Genomic DNA, 24,723 nt, shown 5'->3' with positions numbered 1-24,723 from the left:
AATTTGGGGGTTTTTTTTTTTTTTTTTTACTGAAGTATATAATCAAAATAAAATAATAACAATAAAATTACATACAATAAAAATATATATATAAAAAAAAATTATAATAATATAATATACATAAATTAAAATATTATACACACTCTTGTTATATATAATTTATATTTGATATTAAAATATTACAATCGTTAGATTATAATTTTATTTTAAATTTGAATATTACACTCTGAAATATATAAACCAAAAACAAAACAAAAAAATTAATAATATAATATACCAAATTAAAAAATATTATATTCTTTTTTGTTATTTAATTTATATTTGATGTTAATATATTATAATAATAATAATTCGATTATAAATTCGTTTAAATTTGGGTATCACACTGAAATATATAACAAAATAAAATAAAATAAAATAAAATAAAATAAAATAAAATAAAATAAAATAAAATAAACTAATATAATATAATATAATATACAAAATCCAAAAATATTATATATTCCCTTTTTTGTTATAATTTATATTTGATATTAAAATAATACAATCTTTAATAATAAAAAAATAAAAAAAACAATTACTTTCCCAAAAATCTAATATAATAAAATAAATAAAATAAAATAAAATAAACTAATATAATATAATATAATATACAAAATCCAAAAATATTATATATTCCCTTTTTTGTTATAATTTATATTTGATATTAAAATAATACAATCTTTAATAATAAAAAAATAAAAAAAAAACAATTACTTTCCCAAAAATCTAATATAATAAAATAAATAAAATAAAATAAAATAAAATAATATAATGTGATATACCAAATGAAATTATTTTATACATTTAAATGATTACAAAATATACTCACATTTGACATCGAACCTCACTTCGGTGTTTGATGACATCGTGGGATTGGCATAAGCAGGATGAATGGCGACACATCGGATGGCCGCACCATAACGTGACCTCTCCGCCAAAATCTCGCAAACACTGTAGGTCTCCCAAGTACGAGGATTATCTAGTTCAGTCGAGTTTACCTGAGGCCTAAGCGTCCTGATCTCCGTTTCACCGACGTACCTGTAAGCATTTTCCCCAACAACCCCCCCCAAAAATTTGCATTTCTAATAAAGTTCTGTAACAACACTGACGGAGAGTGCGATACCACCACCATCTCTCTCTCTCTCTCTCTCTCTTTTCACCCTCTGTTTACCTCTATCTTTCTCTTTTTCTATATACATATTAGGGTTGAGCTATATATTAGGTTGGTCCTATATATATATAGTATTAATATTAATTATTTTTTACATTTATATTATATACATATTATTATGGAATAATATATTATATATATATATATATATATATATATATATGAGTCAATTATTATAAAAGTTTTAGTTTAAATTAATATTTCATTATATATATATATATTAATATAGAAATATTATATATTTATACAGAGTTAATATAATATATATATAGAGTATATATATTATTTATTAATATATATATTATATATTATATATTATAATTTAATATAGTATTAAGGTATATATATAGGGTAAATTATTATATAAGTTTGTTTGTTATATATATAAGGTTGTTTGTTTCGTTGTTATATATTATATATATATTACTATAGAAATATTATATATTTATATAGGGTTAATATATATATATATATATATATATATTAATATAGAAATATTATATATTTATACAGAGTTAATATAATATATATATAGAGTATATATATTATTTATTTATATATATATTATATATTATATATTATAATTTAATATAGTATTAAGATATATATATATATATATATATATATATATATATATATATATATATAGGGTAAATTATTATATAAGTTTGTTTGTTATATATATAAGGTTGTTTGTTTCGTTGTTATATATTATATATATATTACTATAGAAATATTATATATTTATATAGGGTTAATATATATATATATATATATATATATATATATATATATATGGGAATATTTATAAATTATAATAAATGTTAGTTTCTATTTTCTTTGAAATTAATATTTCAAAAAATATATATACGGTTAATTATTATTATATAGAAGTTCGTTTAATCTTGTTTGTAAATTAATATTTCCCAAAAAATAAATTTTTACTCAATAAACAATTCATTAAAATAATACAATTAATAATAGAATTTTGGATTAATCCTAATAAATATATTTTATTTTCTTAGATTTTCTAATACATTTTTCCCTTTTTCCTGCTTGTCTGTCTGGCTGGTATTTTATACGCATCACTACTTTAACTTCTTTTCTTTATTTCCTTCTATCTCGCCTATGCGAGTTGGTATAGCTCGCTCAACTTAGCGAGACGAAAGAGAGAGAGAGAGAGAGAGAGAGAGAGAGAGAGAAAAGAAAAGAAAAGAACAAAAAATAAACTAGGAACAGCCAAGCAACCCCTCTCCTCCACCCCCTTTACGTTTATCCCTTCTTGGAAATTCTCTTGAGATCTAAAGTGTCTCGAACACTACCAACCAGATAGAAGAGAAAATCTATGTATATGTACAGTTGTATAAGTATGTGTGTATGTATGAGAGAGAGAGAGAGAGAAGGATAGAAATAAAGAAAAAGCTTTTGACCTCGTATTATTCTTTTCTTCCGCTAAGGTTTTTTTTACATGTACGGTTTTTTATGGGCTAATTTTTTTATCTATCTCAAAGTTTACATTGAATTTTAATCTCACTTCCCTTCTCGGTGTTTCTCTCTCTCTCTCTCTCTCTCTCTTTCTCTCACTATCTATCTATCTATCTATCTATCTATCTCTATTTCACTCTGGTCATGTTTAATGATAATAATATTAACGCATACACACATACTGGACATATTCCACGTATTCAGTCGTGTCAATTAAGCTAATTCCCATAGTGAGAGGAACTTTGGAAGACATACGTCTCGTCTAACTGTATTGAATTTGCAATGGGATACGTGAATCTTCGATTTAATCAAATACCATTACCTTTTAAGTATATATATTGTATATATATATATATATTTTATTTTTTATATATATTATTATGGAATAATTTATTATATATATATAGGATTAATTATTATAAAAGATTGTTTCGTTTGTATATCTTTTTTCTGTTAATTCAAGGATTTATTATTTAGAGGTTATCTAAGTGTCTAGGTTCTGTAAGTTTTCAATAGATGGAGCTGGATTATAATTCAATTATTTTACGTTTTTTTCAGAGTTACATAACACATAACCTAATCTTAATTTTTATATTTTTTCGAGTATTATTATTTTATGTATTTTATTGTGTAATTGTGATATTATTTCGTGTTTTGTTATAATTTACTAAACTTGTAAAACTTAGAATATAGGACAGTTTTTTTTATCGCGATTTTGTTGTTGTATTTTTTATCGCTAATTTAGGGATTTATTATTTTTAGGTTATCTCTAGGTACTGTAATTAATTATTATTTTATGTATTGTATTGTAATTGTGATATTTTCTTGTGTGTTTCTATAATTTACTAAACTTTTCCAACTTAGAATACAAAATAATTTTTTATCGCGTTTATGTTTTATTATTTATCGCTTAATTTAAGGATTTATTATTTAAGTCTGTAGGTTCTGTAAATTTTCAATAGATGACACTGTATTGCAATTCAATTATTTCACCTTTTTTTCAGATTTACATAACGCATAACAAACCTTACATTTTATATTTTTTGAAGTATTATTATTTTATTTATTCCATTTTTAATTGTGACATTATTTTATGTGTTGTTATAAAATATTAAATTGTTTAGAATTTTATTATATAAACATTTTATAACAAAGCCACAGAAACCCATGCCCGGAGCATCCTATATATATATATATATATATTTAACAGAGAAAATTGTTTTATTTATCGATATTGTTAAAAAAAAAAAATATTATTCGTCGGATATATATCGTCTCTATTTTATTATTCTTTATTTTTTTTTTTAAATCGTGCAACATTCATTTTTGATGAAACACTCGACATTTTTTTTTTTTACCAACGAACGAACCAACAAAAAATTATTTTCGAGTGAAAAATTGTAAAAGTAATGAGACGTGTATGTATTTGACGTCACACGAATGAGACAATTGAAAAAAAATAATATGAAATGTTCTAATGTTAATTAATATGTATGTGTGTGTATGTACAATTAAGTCAAGTATATGAAATATCGTTGAATAAATTAAGATTTGTGTTTATTACGTATTTATGAAATACGTTTATCGATACTGATAACAATATTATATGCATTTGTTTATAGAAGTATGTATAATGTTACTCGTGAAAGATTGAAATTTGAATTATGTTTAGATTCGCATGATCATTTGCCGTATATGCTTGAAATATCGATGTATAAAAATAAACTCAAATAATTGGTTTTTCACTGATGATGTATATTTGATATCTGTCGACAAACGAACACGTAAATTTTGACATTATCCAATTTCTGTATTTCACATTGTTAACATGTATAGAATATTAAGAACGTAAATGAGATTAGGGGAGTTTTGAATAGAATTAACAAAGAGATAGAATGGAGAGTAAAATACAGGAGTTTCTCGAGTTGATTAATTTCATATTAAAAAGTTAAGAAATGTTTTTGAAGTATTTAACGTTTAAACATTGTTGAAATTCATTTTAATTTCATTCATTTCAGATTTTATTCTTATATATTTACCAAATATTGAAATCATTTTGTTCAAATGATGAAATTAATACGAATATTATCATTTTTGTGCTCTTTTCTCGTTTCTTTTCAAAAAGTCAATAAATGTTCAATCCTTTGAGACATAAAATTATACAAAATAATAAAAGAAAAAAAAATATATATATATGTGTGCAGATTACACAAGTTAGAAGTGATTTAATGAATCAAGTTTCGAGTTTCCTATGTGAAAAGTAAATATTTACAAATAGAAATTAATCAATGTAAGACATTTAATGATCGTTGTAAAAATAATAAAAGATTAGAAAGTTGTTCGTAATTTTATTGGACAACGATAACATGACTTAAAATCATGTGCATGTTTATGTATATATTTTTCAAAACAACAAATGTGTTTTATTTTTTTTCAAATCACTTACACATTATAAAGAAATTTTCACTTCAAAAATCTCACGTTGCACAGAAATTTGATATTCTTTACAGATATTTACAAAATTCATTTATTTTGATCAATCTTGTTCCTTGCCACATTGTATTATCGATTGTACAAGTTAAACAACTTTCATTAATTATGCTCACATAAGCGTCTGAATTATAAAAAATAATTTATTCCAACTTTCCTTCTCTTAATTTTCATCATATTCATGTAGTAAGATTTATGAAAAATATTTGTACAATATCTTTGCAAATTTACACGGCGTATGCAAACGCGTAAGCCTTTTCCCTTCCTAAAAGGGAAAACACACGGTTGAAAGGAAGGTTGGAGATGCTGCTACTGCAAACCAATCCACCTACCAATCCACCTACCAATCCACCCACCAATCCACCCACCCACCCACTCTTCGAGTGTCTTAACTTTGCTCAGATACGATGCAGAAATGGATCATGATTATTCATGGGGAAACGTGCACCGGCATCGACGTGATTCTCGTTACATTACGTCATTGAATCTTTAGGGTTAAGGAAAACTAACAGCTCGATGGAAGTGCCAGGGATTGAGAAAGAGAACAAGAAAAATAAAACAAGAGAAAGAGAAAGAGAAAGAGAGAAGAAAACAGAATTTAAGATCTTAAGACTAAGATTTAATCCGAACAATGTTTCTTAACACTATGTCGTCCTTACGTCTAATCCTGATTTTTGACTAGAACTGACTCACATAATTTCGCTTATCGCTGACGGTTTAATTTAATTTTAATTAATTAATTATTATTTATATTAATAACCGCTAATATGTGGCCATTAAAGTGTTAACTTTCGTTCTACAATTTTGAATACCACAATACAACCATAATTTCGAAATGGTACCAACGTAAAGCCACCGGACGTCATAGTGTTAATAAAAAAAAAAAAAATAAATAAACAATAAAACAAACTAGGAAAATTATTTCTGCACGAGTTTATTATAATTGAAAATAATATAACTAGAGTTGGTAATCGGCAACATTAGACTAGAGACAACAAATTGAACTGGTATTTGTCAGAATAGACAGAATTTTCCGGTAGACTTAATAGTTGGTAGGATGGGGTGAGGATTGAGGGTTGGGGAGTTGGGTTATGAGAAATATGAAGAAAAAAACAATTAAAAAAATGTTTCCAAAGTTACGGTAATTAAAAAAAACTATACACGTATGTACTGCATACGTGTTTTCAAACGTTGTACAAAATCAAAGGTACGTTTTAAAGAATACAAACGAGAGACTGAGATAATATATATGAGAGAGAGAGAGAGAGCGAGAGAGAGAGAGAGAATGAGAGAGAGATATCGGTGGTAAAGAATAATAATAAAAAAAAATATATATATATATATATATATTACTTGAATTTTATGTGTGCAGCAACAATTACGAACCATTTAATTAGAGGCGGAGGATTCCCATACCGCGCTCTGCAAGTGAGCGTAGCGATCTCACCTGCTCGGGCTGTCACGTTGCTGCCAGGTAAAATAGGATGGTTGTCGTACTCTATCTGCGGTCGCTGAGGGCTGACTGCAACGACAAAATTAACGAAGATTAATTCTATATACATGTATGTATATATGTGTGTGTGTGTGTGTGTGTGTGTGTGGCTTGAAATTCCTATTGGTATGGGATGAGATTGTATGGATAGTAGTATAATAGTGCATACGTGATTGAACGTATGTGATATGTGCGTATGTATCTGTATGTGTATGTGCGCATAAGCACTCGTGTATTTGTGTGTGTACTGCGTTGCATAGGTTGAGCGCATCGCGCATATCTCAATGTTCGTTGCGCAACACGCAGAATATCAGTTTACCTATCTCTATCTCTCTCTTATTATATATATATATATGTATGTGTCTCTCTCACACTTATGGTTTACTGTATACCTACCTCATACTGTTCGTTCACGTGGTACAGGATATTGTACATTGCCTCGTTATTATTACGTTATGTTTATCCACTCTGCTCTTGATCGTTCACGCGTTAAAACAAGAGAGATAGAGAGAGAGAGAGAGAGAGAGAGAGAGAGAGAGAGAGAGAGAGAGAGAGAGACAATACGAACTGGGTGGATATATGGGAGGTTTATTTTCATTCGAAGTATTATATATTATGTTGTTACTGGAATAAATTTTTAATGAAATCGAGAATATGATTTTCTCAGACAAGCTCCGTTTAAATGTTTTATTTTTTTATTACTCAAATTGTTTCGCAAGAATAGAATAATATCTATATATATATATATATTTATATGTGTATTATATGTGTATAAATGTGTAAATATGTGTATTAATATGTGTATAAATAAAAATGTGTATAATATATATATATATATAATGTGTATATATATATATGTATATACGTGTTACCTATTGTTAATTATTTATTTGTTTATTATTACTACGTTGTTATTTTGGAATACATTTTTAATGAAATCGGGAATATGATTTTGTTTAGGTCAAACTGTTTTTAAATGTTTTTACTGTTTTTCATTAATCAAATTGTTTTGTAAGAATAGTAAAATATGTATATGTGTTATCTATCGTTAATTATATTTTGTTAGTTTATAATTAAAATTGTTTATTTCTCAATCAAACCCTCGACGAAGCTTGGGTAAACGTTTGAAGCAACGTAACGAGAATTGTTGTTACATTCTGAATGAAATATTAAATGAAATCTGTATTTTTTTTTCTTTTTTACTTTTTCTTTTAAGGTTTTTCGTTTTTTTTTCTTTTTGAAGGGATTTTTGTTTGACAAAGAAATAAATAAAATTTAATCAACGAAAATTTACACTACACACAGGTTTACTCGGGTACGTATTAATAATAACAATAATAATAATAATAACAATAATTCTGTTGTTTCGGAAAATTATCACGATTTTAATTTATATTATTATCGACAATTGTGTATTGAAATATTTTCCAAAAGAATTATTTCGTTCAATCTTTCTATTTCATAATTAATAATATTAGATTAGATCACTAGTGCTAAGTATTCGAATATTTTTTTTCGAGTATTTTATAGTTTGCACATTTAAATTAAATTCAATTAAATTAGAATTAGAATTAGATTCGGTTTTGCGTTACAGATTTCGATAGATTTTTAAATAACTTACTAATTTTATTATAATTTTTATATTTATAATAATTTAGTAAACACTATAATATTATAATATTATAATAATAATTTTAATTTTATAATGTATTATAAATAATTTTAATTTTAACAGTAATAATATAACAATTTAATTTTTAAATTTAATTTTAATAATATTATAATATATCATTATATAAAATTATAATATTATAATAAATTTTATTTATATTTATAATAATTTAGTAAATACTATAATATTATAATAATTTTTTTTATATTTATAATAATTGATTAAATACTAAAAGTTACGTATAAAATTCCACGTGATAATTTTCCTTCAAAAATGTCTTATCGTATATTTTTTTCCCTTTATTTTTCTTTTGACAAATGAATTTTCGTTTTATTGCATAATGTTATAAACAAAAAATAAACAAGAAAAAACTTACCCCTGACGACCAGCCTAGCTTGTTCCGATGCTAGTGCGTCTTGCGTTGTAAAATCACTTGCAGTAACTTGGCACTGCCATAAACCGTCATCGAATTCCAAAATGGCCGATCTGACCCAAAGCGAGCAATCTCCCATGTCCGGTGAACCGACCCACTCGTACTTTTTTAAATGCATTCCGATTGGCTAGGGACATACACAAGAGTATATATGTGAAACCTTTAAACTTTATATTCCCAAATGAAACGCGACCAATCTTGATTTTTCTTTTTTTTTCTTTCTTTTATTATTCATCAACGTCACCAATTCATTTCCCAAGACACTCGTTTATTTTATCCGAAGAAGATGAAGATATATTTAACTTCATCTTCATCTTCATTTTTTCTTTTTTTTTTGCAAAACTGTTAGTTTTTTGAGTAAATGTAATTCCCATAAATTCTTCTTTTATTTTATTTTATTTTATTTTATTTTATTTTATTTTTCCACACTAACAGCGGATTAAATTTCAATATTTTAAACGAACCCCGACGTTAACGTAGAGTTACAAAAAAAAAAAAAAGAAAAAAAAAAGAAAAAGAATAACAAAAACCTAGACGGAATGAAGATAAAAAACAAACAAGCAAACAAACAAACAAACAAGAAAAAAAAGACCAAAAAAAAAAAACGTGGAATAAAAAAAAGAAAGGAGAAAAACGCTTCATAAATTCAGCTTTTCCTAAAGTATTACATCCGAAAAATTCCCCGGTGTTAGGGTTTTTTCCGCGCTAAAAACATAACCGCGATATCAACCAACAAACATACTACGTTTACGTAGTGTGTCGTGTCTCTCTATGGGGGTAAAGTCAAGCGAAAACCGCAACGCATCGTACATTGTCGTACGTTGGTTGCCACCACCGTACGTTTACGTTATCAGCAATAATATATGTCGGAGAAATATATATATATATAAAGAGAGAGAAGAGAGAGAGAGAGAGAGAGAGAGAGAGAGAGAGAGGTGGTAACCGGTGCACCGTCAGCATTTAACAAGGGAAATATCTTCGTTGTAATCGACGATGGGGTAGTAGGAACGTTCGTCGATCGTTAAACGTAACCAGAATTCCTCTGGTACACCTCTCCTAAAATCCCCTAACACCTATCCCCACCTCACCTCTTTACCGTCTCTTTCTATCTTTCGTTTCTGGTTGGTTGGTAGGAGAGCTTGAGTTTCCCTCGAAATGAATCATTGCTTCTATCTCTCTCTCTCTCTCTCTCTCTCTCTTATTCTCTCTCTAAACCTCTCTTTCATCTAATAACCCTCTGCCTCTTCTTTCTCGCAGATTAATTCGTTCCGAAGTAGGAAAGTGCGGGCCTTAGCAAGTTTCGCAGTCATAATGTGGCCGTAATTCAAGGATCGATTTTGCCAGGTGCCCATATAATCCGACTCATCGGTTCCTATCTACCCTATATTCGATGAATTATCGAAAGAATATACATATATGTATATAAAAAGATAAATATTCAAATATAGCATTGTATTGTATTTAAAAAAAAAAAACAAAGTTGACCGTTAAATCTCGGAAGTGGCTCCACCTAGCAAAAAACAAAACTAACTTCATATAATAACCTATAATTTTTCATACAACTTTTGTGTTAGACAAACTTTTCTGTTACTGTCATACTTTCGGAGATATTTAGGTGCCACGTGTTTCTGAATCACCCCATATATGTATGTATGTGTGTGTAGAAGTCGTTCGAGTTTAAGTTCTAGCCGTGACCGTGTCACGTTCAATAGAAACCCCCTTCTTCCCCTACTTCTATTTCAAATTGGACCAATAGCTGTTTTCTCGGGTTAAGGAATGATCGAGATATCGATAATTGCAATCTTGATATAGAGATATAAAACAACCCTTTTTAGTTAAATTAGTAACCAACGTTTACGTATACAATGGGGAAACAAAAGTATCCGTAAAGTATTTGAAAAGAAATGTCGATTATATCGAAAGAAAATAATCGACTAACTTCATTCTGTTAAATTGTTTTACTCGTGTCGCTCGCTGTGCGCGCGCACCGTATTATTAATTTTATTCCCGCCAATTTTTTTCTTTAACGCGCCAAAATAAGTGTAAATTCAAAAGAAGATTATATTCTAAATTATTAATTGTAATAATATAATATATACATATGTTTGTGTAGTACACACTGAAAATAGTATAATAGTAAGTAATATAAAATAAAGAAAAATTAATTATAGTAAATTATAACCTAGAAAACTTGAATAATTCGAATAGTGAACGGTGAAATTAGACATAAAACATAAGTACTCGTATATCTGTAATAATTAATATTAATGTAATTGTTATATAATATTTCCTAGGATTCCCTTTTTGACGAATAACTGTACCTTTCCCTTTTTTAATCATTTCTTTTTCGAATATTTTAACATAATCCAATTTGTCGAGATATTAACCCTTACGCACTTCGAATAATATATTCATTTTCTTTCCAGCAGCTTCTAATGCATTTAAATGTTTTTTTATTTGTAATTTATTTTAATTAAAAAATATGACAATTTAAATATTAACAAATTTAATTAAATATATATATATATATATATATATATATTTTAGATTATTGTTCAAAGTTTTATCTTTTAAGATAAAAACTGATGTCGCGTCATACTCGACACAGGAGTACAAAAGGGTTAATACAGTTAAGATTACAACAAGTTCTTGATTATTTTTGTTTTGTTTTGTTTAAATTGATTTCTATGGGGTTAAAGGACTAAAAAGGGTGTCGTTTATTGTTGGATTCCATCTTGTTGGTTATATCAGTAATGAACGACTCTGAGTGAGTTCCCTGAGGAGTGTGGGAGCCATACGGGGGTTTATCACTCGACGGCAGACACAATAATACAATGGGAAATCCTAGCGATGATTATTTGCGCGCAGATGAAGAAGGTAGGTAGGTAGGAAGGAAGGAAGGAAGGAAGGAAGGTAGGAAACAAGGTAGGAAAGGGCCACCGGCGGGCGTTGGTTGTGCTATGCACTCAGGAATGAGAATAATGAGTTGCTTTTCTCGTTGATTCTCAACGAATGGACTGACGGTTCAACCTGGTACACACCACCTAACTGTTAAGCTTATGTATATATATATATATATATATATATATATATTGTGTATGTGTAAGCTACATTAGCATTTTTTATACTTGCTTATGCGTAAGAGTATACTATGCGACATATATCATCGATTGCAGTAAAGTGCATTGAGTTATATTCCAGTGTTTCTGTACGAACCCTTTTGTTTGTAAGCTTATGTTAGAAAAAAAAAATAAAAAAAGAAGAATAAACTAATCCTAATATATAATAATATGTATAATAATATTTAATATATATGTCACATAATAAAACATTAAATTATAATAATTCATATTATAATAAATAAAAAAAATTGTATTTTTTGTATTGAAATAAATGTTAATTTATTATATAATATAAATTATGATAATTTAAATAATATAATAAAATAATGCGAGTTAGGGAATTTTGATTGGTTTTATGTTTAACATTTAATATTTATATTTAAAATGCATAATGAAAAATTAAAAAAAAATACAAAATATTAAATAATATAATAAAATAATATAATTTAGTGGATTTTGATTAGTTTTTGTTTGCTTGTATATTAGAACGATCACGAATTATTCGTAAAAGGGATTAACCTAACACGTACTCGTGCAATACTCTCTTCCTCTTGAGTTGACAATAGAGAAATCGGTGTGTAGTGGCACGCTCGTTGCATCGCAAATTAACCCAATATATGGGTCGTTCGTTCGTTCGTTCGTTCGTTCGTTGCTACGACCCCTATATGTGACGTTAGTTTCATGATAAGGACCCCTATGTGTATCGATTTGTTTGTTTATTTGTTTGTTTATTATTAACTAACACAAGAAATCCAGTGCTAAATTCTATTTATAATCATATTTTTCTATTAGAAATCTGAAATTCTGATAAAACTCAATCAATTTGTATTGTAAATCAATGTTTCATTCAAGGTTGTACTATATTCGTCAGAGAATTGTTCTTATCTATTGACGAGTTACATTATTTTATTGGAAATGTAAAATTTGAACAAATTATCAAATTTTTCCATTATATTTTGTAATAAGTTTTAAACAATAAGACAAACATTTCTTTCATTCATTCCTCTCTCTCTCTCTCTCTCTCTCTCTCTCTCTTCAAAGTTTTATATTATTATATTCATAGTTTAAATCTTTCAACCATGAAACTTAAACATTCTGTCATTTACCGTCACCATTCTGATTAGTTAGAAATTTCACCTAATTTTTCTATATATATATATATATATATATGCACGAGATTTGAGGTTAGAGTATCGTCTAGGTCTACTTTACTAATTTTTTATCATCTCAAAGTCATTCGCGAACTTTTGCTCGTTTTCCCCAAAAGATCGGGACCCAAGCCATTAGAATAATTATACTCTCAAAAGATTTTCACTCTGGGAGGAAGTAAGTGAAGTACCACCCTTCAACTTTAATCGAGCAACCACCACTAGTTCTTCTATCTTGTTTCTAGTTCTAATTATATTTAACTAGAATATCACTAGTATTAATTTAACGAAAGAAGAAAAAAAGACGATGTGAATTTAAAATCAATGCGATTCGTGAAGATTATTACAAGGCAAAGGTATCTATCTACTCTTTCTTACATTAATTCGTACTTCGATTGAACAAAAGAAAAAATAAAAAGAAAAATATCAAACAAATTTCTGAATGAATTAAGAGGGTTGTTTTTGAGGGTGAATACTTCAATTACCTTTTGTCGAGCAACCAATACTAATTGTTTTACCTTTCCCTAGTTCCAACTATATCTAACTAGAATTTCACTAGTACGAAAGGAAATAGAAATAACACTGAGCAAGAATTTCAAATCTTTACGAATCAACTTGCGAAGTTTATTACAAAACCAAAGGTACTTCCTTATTTGTACTTCGAATTGAAGAAAATAAAAAAATAAAAAAAATAAAAATAAAAATAAACAGAAATGTTTGTACGAGCTAAGGGTTGTTTGGTAAAAAGGGCTGTTTGTTAGACAAAGTTCCAACTATCGATCTAAGTGTGCCGATCTATTTCGTTGGCTCTTCAAGAGATTGCTACTGCGTTTGCATTACTTGCTTTCGCGTTATCACGGCTAAAGGTTCAGGGGTGATAGAAGTTGGGTAGAATAAGGGATAGGAAGGTGAGCAGGAGGGGAACGGGGTGGTAGTGGTGAAGCATGCATCCTGGACGTTTGCTTCTCCAGTAGTTTTCCATGTTCCCATAGCGAGATTTCTATCTTTCTCTCTCACACATATACACAGTTTCTAACTTCCTCTAACTCTTCATCCTCCTGTAGATGTATCGATGTGTTTGTATGTGTGTGTGTGTGTGTGTGAATCTACGTGCCATGCTGTGTTCGATTGTGTTGAGTGCACAAGAGTATGGGTAGTAGTGGTGGGAAAACCAGTGGGGTGTGTCTGCGGGTGCATTACGCTGATTGCTGGTCGTGGCCTCTCTTCTCTCACTCTCTGGAGAACGAAGAGAAATGAGAGAGAGAGAAAGGAAGAGAGAGAGAGAGAGAGAGAGAGAGAGGAAGTTGAAGGAAACGAGAGGATAGAGAGAAAGTACCACGAAACGACGAGTATACGAGTAAGAAAGAGAATAAGGGCCCTTCCTGTTAAGTAAGTGAACGATCGTACTTGCCCTTTCCTTCTTTTCCTCCTCTCACCTCTCTCTTTTCTTCTCATCTCTTCTCTTCTCTTCTCTGTTTCTCTCTGTTTCTCTCGTTCTTCTTTATCTACCGCTTCGTCTCACATAAAAGCATGCCCGGATTTTAATCCTTTAAATGAATGACTGTGACTTTCCTCTTGCTCTCAAGTTCCTCCATTCGTGTCGAGCAAAATGAGAGAGAGAGAGAGATAGAGTTAAAGAGAGGAAGAAGACGGAAGTGATTTCTTTAAGAAGAAATTGTGATATTAACTGATTTTAACAAAGTAAATCAAATATTAAGGGAATTTTATTATACAATTTAATAGAATGTTTATTCCTAATCATTCAATCATTTCTTTAAAATGTTTATAGAAAAAATGGAATTTTACAAAATATATTAATATTAAATTACAGATATTATAATAATTATATAATAGACGTCTGAAACAAACAAAAAATATTAAATAAAATTTTCGTTAATTCTTTTGTTAATAATTTTCAACACAAACGATTTTGTAAATTATATTTCGATCAATTTCAACTTCTAATGAAAATTTATGAGATATCTCGTGATTGATAGACAATAAACAGATTAAATAAATTAATTATTAACAATTGAACTTTTATCTTGAATTAATAACATTGAAATTTACAAGATTAAACTCTTACAATCACATAAAATACAAAATTACGTGCACGTGTGTAAAAATCTTCTAATATTAAAAATTGTGAGAAGATTATTTCATAATCGTACGAACACGTATAAACAGATATTATAATAGTTATTTTCACTGTAAAAGAAACATTATTTTTAAATTCTTTTAAAAATAGTTCAGATAAAAACTTGTCCTTCCTCAACATTTTATCTTAGTTTGAAAGATCTTTCAAAGTTCGTCTTAGTAAAAGATGAAAGCACGTGAAACGAATATTAAAAACGATTTCTTTCCTTAAATCCCATTTCCTTAAATCCCCAGAAATAAAGAAAGGGCACGTATTATATTCTTATTTTTCATCGTTAGAATCAAAATTACCCTTGTGGATGATGATAATGTTGAAGATGATGATGATGATGATGATCACATTAAATTACAAAATCTTTTTTTTTTTTTTTTTAGAAGAATGGAATACAATTTGTAAGCTTTTTGCAATTTGCTTCATTCCGATCAAACCTTTTCTTTTTTTTTTTTTTTCAAGAGTAAAATTTAATTCCTAAGCTAGCAATTTGCTTAATTCCACAATCAAACCTTTTTATTTCGTTAATTAATCCTTCGAGCGTTAAATACTTTTACCTAAAATGTTTTGTAGAAACACGCGGAATAATTTATTATTATAATCAAATTCTAATTGAAATAAATTAAAGTTTTTATTTTTTAACATAATTTATAATTAATTAATTAATATAAACATATTACATTATTTTAAATTAATATTATTAAATATTATTAATTATTTAATAAAAATTATTAATTAATTATTAATTTAATTTATTAATTTAATTTATTATTTTAATAAATATTATTAAATAATTAATATATAATAATTTTTATAAATTAATATATATAAATTTAGAATTTATTATTATTATTATTATTGTTATTTATATATTAATTTATAATTTATTATTTTTTTTTATTAATTAATTTTTATTAATTAATATTATTAAGAATAAATATAATTAATTTATTATTTTAATAAATTATTTATATATATATATATATAAATAATTACTATTATAATATATTTAATAAATATATTAATATAAATATTATTCATATTATTAATATAATAATTAATATTAATAAATATATTCGTATATGCGTAGAACCATCAAGCTAATAATTTTGTACCAAACGCATATATGCGTCCATAGCACTCAAAGGGTTAACCCTCCCCCTCCCTCCCAAAAAAAAGAGAAAGAAAATGATTTTGTTTAATTATTGATATCTTTTATCAGATATTCGTTTGATCATCTGAAGAGAAATAAGAAAATTGAGAGAAAATAAGGGACACATCTTTGTATTGGGGGTAAAAGGGAGGAAAGGGAGGAAAGGGAGGAAAGGGTGGAAGGTAGGAAGAAGGGATTGGGAATGGGAAGGAAGGAAAAAGCACGTTTGGCCAAAGAAGAGTAAGGAGAAATCGTGAGTAGCATAAATCTTGAGGCTTTCGGAGTTGATCTCGTTTCAGAATCATCCACTGCGAAAAGCTTCTCTTCATTTCGTCTCCTTCTCTTCTTCCCTTTTTCCTTCCTTCCTTCCTTCATTCCTTCCTTTCCTTTTCTTCCTTCTTTACTTCCTTTCGAGATGGTAATACGATATTGCCCTTTCTTTTCGATCCTATTTGAATCTAGGAAGAAGGAAACGCACTATCTATTCAATTGATATTCGCATTTGTTGTTATTTTCTCAAATGGAAAAATGAAATCCATTGAAGTATCTACAAGTCAAATAAATGAAATACGATATGGTCATGGTCAGTTTATTTCTTACGTTTTTCATTGCATTTTTTTTTTTTTTAAATTGTAATACAAATTTTTTTTAATTGTAATACAGCAGCATCTATTGAAAACTTCCAATAACTAAACACCTGCATAACTTTTAAATAATAAATCCTTAAATTAGCGATAAAAAACTATTTTGTACTCTAAGTTTTAAAAGTTTAGTAAATTATAACACAATACACAAAATAATACCACAATTACACAATAAAATACATAAAATAATAATACTCGAAAGAGTATAAAAAGCAAGGTTAGGTTATATGTTATCTCTGAAAAAAATGTGAAAGAATTGAACTGTAATATAGCACCAACTATTGAAAATTTCCAATAACTAAACACCTACATAACTTTTAAATAATAAATCCTTAAATTAGCGATAAAAAACTATTTTGTACTCTAAGTTTTAAAAGTTTAGTAAATTATAACACAATAAACAAAATAATATCACAATTACACAATAGAATACATAAAATAATAATACTCGAAAGAATATAAAAATTAAGATTAGGTTATGTGTTATGTAACTCAGAAAAAAACGTAAAATAATTGAATTGTAATACAGCACCATCTATTGAAAATTTCCAATAACTAAACACCTACATAACCTTTAAATAATAAATCCTTAAATTAGCGATAAAAAATAAAATATAATCTTAATATAAACCATCCTATATTTCTAATTGAATGTATATATATAGATATGTATGTGTGTATGTATAAGAGTACATAACGTAAAGAGAATTTGTTTGCTATCAATAATAATAATCGTTCAAAATCAAAATTGTTCGTTCAAATGGAAATAATTCAACGAACAATCTCGAAATATCTTCTACTTCTTCTTATATATTTTATTTTTCTTTGGTCTCAACGGTACGGAAAAATTTATGCGAGTTTTTCCATGGAACCGACACCACGGAAACGCCTACCTTCTACAACATATAAAAGGCTGTGGGTGGGTGTTTTCGAAAGGACGTTAGAACCAAAAGGTTTTACGAACCGTAAAAATCCTATACGTATCTACATTTTTTTTGTTTTATTTTCTTTTTTTGTCCTCACCTATATAATTAATTTCCTAGATTTGTTTTTTCCTCGGATTGCACAGACAGTTTTACGGTGTTAAAGGGAGGTATAGGGGGGGTGGTGGTGGAGGGGGCCGAATGTAGGGGTTAACTTTTGTCGTTGTTACGACCAAGGGACAAAAAAATCTACATATCTCTTATATGGGTCTTTCCATCTTGTTTTTTTTTTTTTTTTACTTTCTTTTCTACTTCTTCGTCTTCTTTTTCTTCTTTTTCAGTACTTCAGTTTGTACGATGTTTTTAAACACGTAGAAAACGAGTTCTTACGTCTCGAGCGACTTGTCGAGTGTCAAACAATGTCTGCTGTCACCGATGTACTTACCAGATATATATATATATATATATATACATACACAAACCAAGAATATAAAGGGGGGAACCGGAATAAGAAAAATAAGAAGACAAATAAAAAGAAGGAAGAAGAAGAAGAAATAAAAAAAAAAAAAAATAAATATGGGGTAAAAGTTGAAAAATGAATATCGTTCGGTATACTCAGCGGTACATAAATCTTAATGAAAAATCTGTCTTGTTGAATATCGAGGGAAAGCTAGCATAGGATAGGATAGGATAGGATAGGATAGAATAAGGGTAAGGGTAGTAAAGGGCGAAGGCCTGCCGAAGACGCGAACCGATAATGGAGATGGATCTGCGGATGAGAGAGAAAGGTAAAAAAAAAAAAAAAATAACATGAAATGAAGAAAAAGAGAAGAAGAAGAAGAAGAAGAAAGAAAAATAATTCTCGTTCCTACCCCCCGTTGTGTTGAAGCAACGGGAATACGTTTGAGTTGCTTCTCGAAGTCCCATATTTTCTTGTGGCAAGAGACTTGAATCATCCCCACCACCACCACCACCACCACCACCACCACTGGCATCGTTGTTGTGTTGTCGTAGTATCTGCCATTGGCTTCGTCGTGTCACGAACCGTAGGGATATTTACAATTTATGCGAAAGATGGGCTTCAGTGTAAAAGAAAAAAAAAGAAAGAGCGAAATAGAGAGAGAGAGAGAGAGAGAGAGAGATAGTTAAAATCGCTTGGGAGTAACGCAATGATATATCCGTGTTGACGTTTTTATCCTAATCCAGAGTCATTAAATCAGATTACTATTATTGGGTTGTCCTGAAAATTCGTGCCGATTTTGACGGAAGATGGAAGATGCAATCCATTTCAGTTTTTTTTTTTTTATTATATATTTATTACAAAATAAATATAACTATATAGATATTAAAATTAAATATATTCATATATAATATTTTAATTTAAATTTATATATTAAATATATTATATATAATATATAATTATATATATTATATAATATATTATATATTTAAAATATTAATTAAAATATATTATATTATATTAATTTATTATATTTATTATATATTATATATTATTATACAGTATATTAATATAATATAGTAGAGAGAATAATATATTATATTATAAATATAATATAATTATATATAAATATATATAATATATAATAATATAAATAATAAATATAATAAAATAAATATAATAATATAAAAACTTAAAAATATCGTGCTTCATAACTTTTCAGGTTTTTTTTTTTTTTTAGTAAAAACACTTTAATGCCATCTATCGAAAATCTTTACGAACTTTCCGGACAACCCAATAGGTAGAATTAATATGCAAATTAATGCACGCAACGTGTATAAGCTTTTATCTCATTCTATCTCTCACTCTACTTTCTCTCTCTGTTTTTCTCTTTTTCTGTCTCTTTTCTGTTTTCAGTATATCAACGCAATGTACTATACTATACGAGTATATACAACTCTTAGGTTAGTAAACGTACAATTGTTAGATATACAAGCTGAGTTGGAGTATGGCAGTAGTCATCATCAACTATGAGGAGAGAAGAGAAGAGAGAAGAGAAGTCCACTCTGAGAACTTTTCACCACTCGAAAAATTCTATTTACTTTTTAACCTTTGGTGGTAGGTAGGTAGAGGTCTCTCTCTCTCTCTCTCTCTCTCTCTCTCTTGGTTCAAAGAGAGAAAAAAAAATTTATTATCTCTCGGGTTAGTTTGATCATAGACGAGAAGAGATGAGAAGAGACGAGAAGAGACGAGACGAGACGAAACGATGACGAGTACGTTGCGGAAAAAGATTAAATGATAAATTTTCCAAAGCTCCAACACGAGTATGAGGAAGGAAAAGGGAGCGGGTGGTAGTAGGTAGGGGGTAGGGGTAGGTACTCTTAGGCAAAACTTATCCAACCATCGTTGCCACTTATCCACCTACTTTTGCCCTAGGGCACCCACAAACTCTCTCTTCTTTTGTTTGCTAACTCTCCCCCTTTCTCCCTTCCCATTCCTCCTCTCCCACCTTCTCGATGGTTTATCGCAAAAACTACCCCGACCCTACTACTATTACTATTTTTCTTTTTTTAACTCATGTGGTTTCATTATGATGATGGGGTATAGAGATGGGTGTAACGGCCTGTTTACAAGTACCCTAAACCCTTTTTTTTTCGTTTATACTGTTTTCTTTACTTTCTTTTTCTCTCATACTTATATGAAAGGATATTTTTTATCATTGGGAATCTATTTTGCCAAAGGGTATCATGAAATATTAATTAGGATTAAATTATGTATAGGTTATGTCTACTTACGATAGGGTATTCTATTGTATTACAAGGTTTCGTTTTAATATCATCATAGGAAAATTTGAGATAAATTTTTGTATAATAATATCACAGGTAATATATGATTTTTTTGTTTAATATATTTAGTAGAAATGAAATTATTTTGAAATAATCATGTGAGGGAAATAATGAACTATTGGTTGTCATATAATAAGAGATTTTTTAAGGAATTTATTTATTCTGTGTGTGTGTTGTTGTGTGTGAAAGGGTTATTTGTATTATAATTTTTTGTTTGTCAATAATATATTATTATTATATATAATATATTATTCGTATTAATAATATATTAATTAATAATATATATATTTAAATTAAATTAATATATTAATATTTAATTTTAGTAATAATAATAATATAATATTATATATATATAATAAATAAGATTCGTGAAAAAAAACTGGACCGCTGGACTGACTACTGGACCGGGGGGACTCGAACCACGGTTATTTATTTCGCTTTCCGGGCGACTGAACTGCTCTTTAACCAATTGAGCTATTCAGATCCCACCAACCAGTTCCCTTCTACGAATGCTTATCAAGTTTGGTATTGAGGCGTTCGTCCCACATATATATATATATATATATATATATATATATATATATATATATATATAATATGTTATATTATTCGTCTTAATAATATATTAATAATAATATATTTAAATTTAATTCATTTATTAATTAATTATTTTAATTTTAATAATATATTATTATATAATATGTTTTATTTTGTATTATTATCTTATATTTATTTTCTTATATACTATATATGTTTTATTTTCTATTATAATATTAGGTTTTATATATTTATTAGTAAATATACTCTATATCTTATTTCCTATTATTATTTTATATTAATTTTCTGTTGTACTATATATATATATATAATTTTATATTATTACACCCTTTAATTATATTATATTTATTTTATAATTAATCCAACTTGCAATAGTAGAAGATTCCATTGTAATAATAGGACTATTTACAATTAACCCTTTTTATGAAATGACTTAATCAATTCAAATTCAATTTAATTTAAAAGTTGATTAATATTTGTCACATAATTCAGACTGTTATATAAACTACATGTTAAATTATCAAAATAAATTACTGTTACAGAATTATCATTCGTATCTTTATGAGAAAATTTATTTATTTATAATCAAGAGAACACATAAATTATAAATAAGATTCTTTTTTTCTTCTTTTTCCTCCTTTCTCAATGAAAATCATTCTTTTTTTATTTTATTTCTACTCTTTCTTAAATTATCCAACTCGATAAATATAAATTTAGTATGGCTCTTTAAGAAATCGTAGGAAAAAGTAAATAAACAAAAATATATATATATAAAGAAATATAAATGAATAGTATATTATTATACTTTGCAAAGAGAGTTGTTTCTTATCATTTTCCTTTCTGTATTTTTCTAACGGCGTTGGTTAAATTACTTCAATACCGCGAGTTTCGTAAAAACGAAAATAATAATAATAATAAAAAAAAAAAAGAAAAAGAAGAAAAAAAAAATAGACCACAACGTCTTGGTTGGAAGAAAATGTTTATTTTCTCATTGAGCGTAGGGAAAAAGAGACTGAGAGAGAGAGAGAGAGAGAGAGAGAGAGAGAGAGAGAGAGAAATACAGGTTTTACGCGCATGCTCACAATTATCAAAGAAATTTGTATGCAAGCTGTGAATTAGAAACTTATTTCTACGAGGCTTTAAGGCAAAATGCTATTAACGTTGGACTTACTGCGAGAAAATTTCCCATAAATTTTATCTCGGATTTAAAACGAAACACGTAAAAAGTGAGAGAGAGAGAGAGAGAGAGAGAGAGAGAGAGAGAGAGAGAGAGAAAGAAAACAAAAACAAAAACAAACAAAATACGCTTTCAAACTTTCACTCCTTTTTTTTCACTACTGCTTCGTACTACAACTAATATGTTACATACAACGAATCGTATTTTTATACGAACTGTAATAATGAAACTGTATATTTTTATTATCTTAAGTTTGTTTAAATTTGTAAGTTTATAATTTATGTATCGTTGAGGTTAGGTACTTTCTTTCTTTTCTTTTTATTTTATTATTTTATATTTTATATGTTGATAATTATTATTTTTATATTTAGATATTTTTATACTTATTGTAATAATAATATTATATATTTTCATCGTTTTAAGTTTGTTTAAATCTCTAAGTTTATGATTTATGTATCGTTGAGGTTAAGTTTTTTTCTATCTTCTTCTTCTTCTTCTTCTTCTTTTCTTTTTATTGTTTTATTTTGTTGATAATTTTTCTTTCTCGTTTTATTTCCAAATATAAATTCCTTTGTCTTTTTTTTTTTTACCCTTCCTAACTTTTTTGTATATTACTGAGATTTTCTAGTTTCTTCCTCTTCTATTTTCGTTTCGTACAAAAACGTTTGTAACTTTTTTTCACGATGATCGCGACATTTATGCAAACTATATAAATTTAGTCGCGAAAGAAGAAGAAGAAGAAGAAGAAAATAGAAAGACAAAAAAAAATAGGAAAGGAATAAAGGATGTAAAAGTAACGGAATGTAAAGAGGAAAAGGAAAATAGATAAGAGTGAGAAAGAAAGATAGAAAGAAAGAAAGAAAGAAAGAAAGAAAGAATGAAAGAAAGAAAGAAAGACAGACAGACAGAAAAAAAGAAAGAAAGTGAAAGGGCCGAGTATGCTGAAAACGTAGTACGAAATTGAAGTCGTTACGACGCCTTGCTTGAAAAAAACTTAGAAGAAGAAGAGAAAGAATAAGAACAATAAGAATAAGAATAAGAATAAGAATAAGAGAGAAGAAAATAGAAAGACAAAAAGAAATATGAAAGGAATAAAGGATGTAAAAGTAACGGAATGTAAAGAGGAAAAGGAAAAGAGATAAGAGTGAGAAAGAAAGAAAGAAAGAAAGAAAGAAAGAAAGAAAGAAAGATAGAAAGAAAGAAAAAAAGAAAGTGAAAGGGCCGAGTATGCTGAAAACGTAGTACTAAATTGAAGTCGTTACGACGCCTTGCTTGAAAAAAACTTGCCAGCCAAGGGTGAAAAGTCGGGACTCTATGAAGAAACATCTACGAGTGTTAAAAACGAAGGCAGGGTAGAAAGGAAAGGAAGAAAGAAAGGAAAGGAAGGAAGGAAGGAAGGAAAGATGGAAGAAGGTTGCAACAGCAGTAGTAGCAGCAGTATACTCTATAAGGGTTGCTTTAAACAGGAGGGCCGAGCTTACAGACTGAAGAAGAAATCTTTTGACCGTACGCGAGAAAAGTTTAATGCAGCTACCCTTTTTCATCTTTCACGGAGAGGAGTAGAAAGGGGTTTGGGAAGTTGAGGAAATGTTTCTTACATTCTCGTCATATTTCTTTCTATCATTTCTAAACAGGAACATTATAACACGAATAGAAAAGGAAAGGAACCTTTTACGAATTCGTAGGAATATTATTATTATTATTATTATTATCGTAGAGATTTCATTTTGTTCTTGTTTAAACGTTAATAATAATAGTCTTCTTTTCTTTTTTTTTTTTTATAAAGCGAATAATACAATAATAATATTATTAATACGAATGATATAATATAAATACGAATAAAAAAATATATTATAACATATTATATATAATAATATATGATTAATACTAAAATTAAATATTATTATAAATTAATTAAATTTAAATATATTGTTAAGAATATAATATCCTATATAATAATAATATTATTAATACGAATGATATAATAATAATATTCTACAATAAATATAAAACCTAATATTATAATATATAGTATACCAGAAAATAATATAATATAAAATAATATAATATAATATCCAAAATAAATATTATAAAAAAAAAACAAAAAAATATAAAAAATAAAAAAATTATAAAAAATAAAATATAAAAAATAAAATATAAGAAAAAGAGAGAAAGACACAAACACACACACACACACACAGAGTAAGAGAGAAAGAATTCTGAGTGTGTCAGTGAAGAACTTAATTACGAAGAAAAGAC

The 24,723-nt window shown here is 27.5% G+C and overlaps 1 protein-coding gene across 2 annotated transcripts in view; it reads right to left on the bottom strand.

Annotated features, from left to right (window-relative positions):
- LOC107066047 (synaptogenesis protein syg-1) overlaps positions 1-24,723 on the bottom strand; it is a 161,838-nt gene that overhangs the window by 25,377 nt on the left and 111,738 nt on the right. For both annotated transcript variants that reach the window (XM_089175463.1, XM_089175462.1), the window contains 3 exons: positions 8,729-8,912; positions 6,575-6,710; positions 872-1,080 (listed from right to left, as the gene is read on the bottom strand). In XM_089175463.1, coding sequence (XP_089031589.1) covers positions 872-1,080; positions 6,575-6,710; positions 8,729-8,912 — 529 coding nt within the window. The remainder of the gene's footprint in view (positions 1-871; positions 1,081-6,574; positions 6,711-8,728; positions 8,913-24,723) is intronic.

The sequence above is a fragment of the Polistes dominula genome, unplaced genomic scaffold, assembly GCF_049000335.1.
Source record: "Polistes dominula isolate Pdom_NZ unplaced genomic scaffold, Pdom_raw_medaka contig_17, whole genome shotgun sequence".
Taxonomy (NCBI): Eukaryota; Metazoa; Arthropoda; class Insecta; order Hymenoptera; family Vespidae; genus Polistes; species Polistes dominula.
Note: the sequence above shows the minus strand (reverse complement) of the source record. Positions and strands in the feature narration are given on the sequence as shown.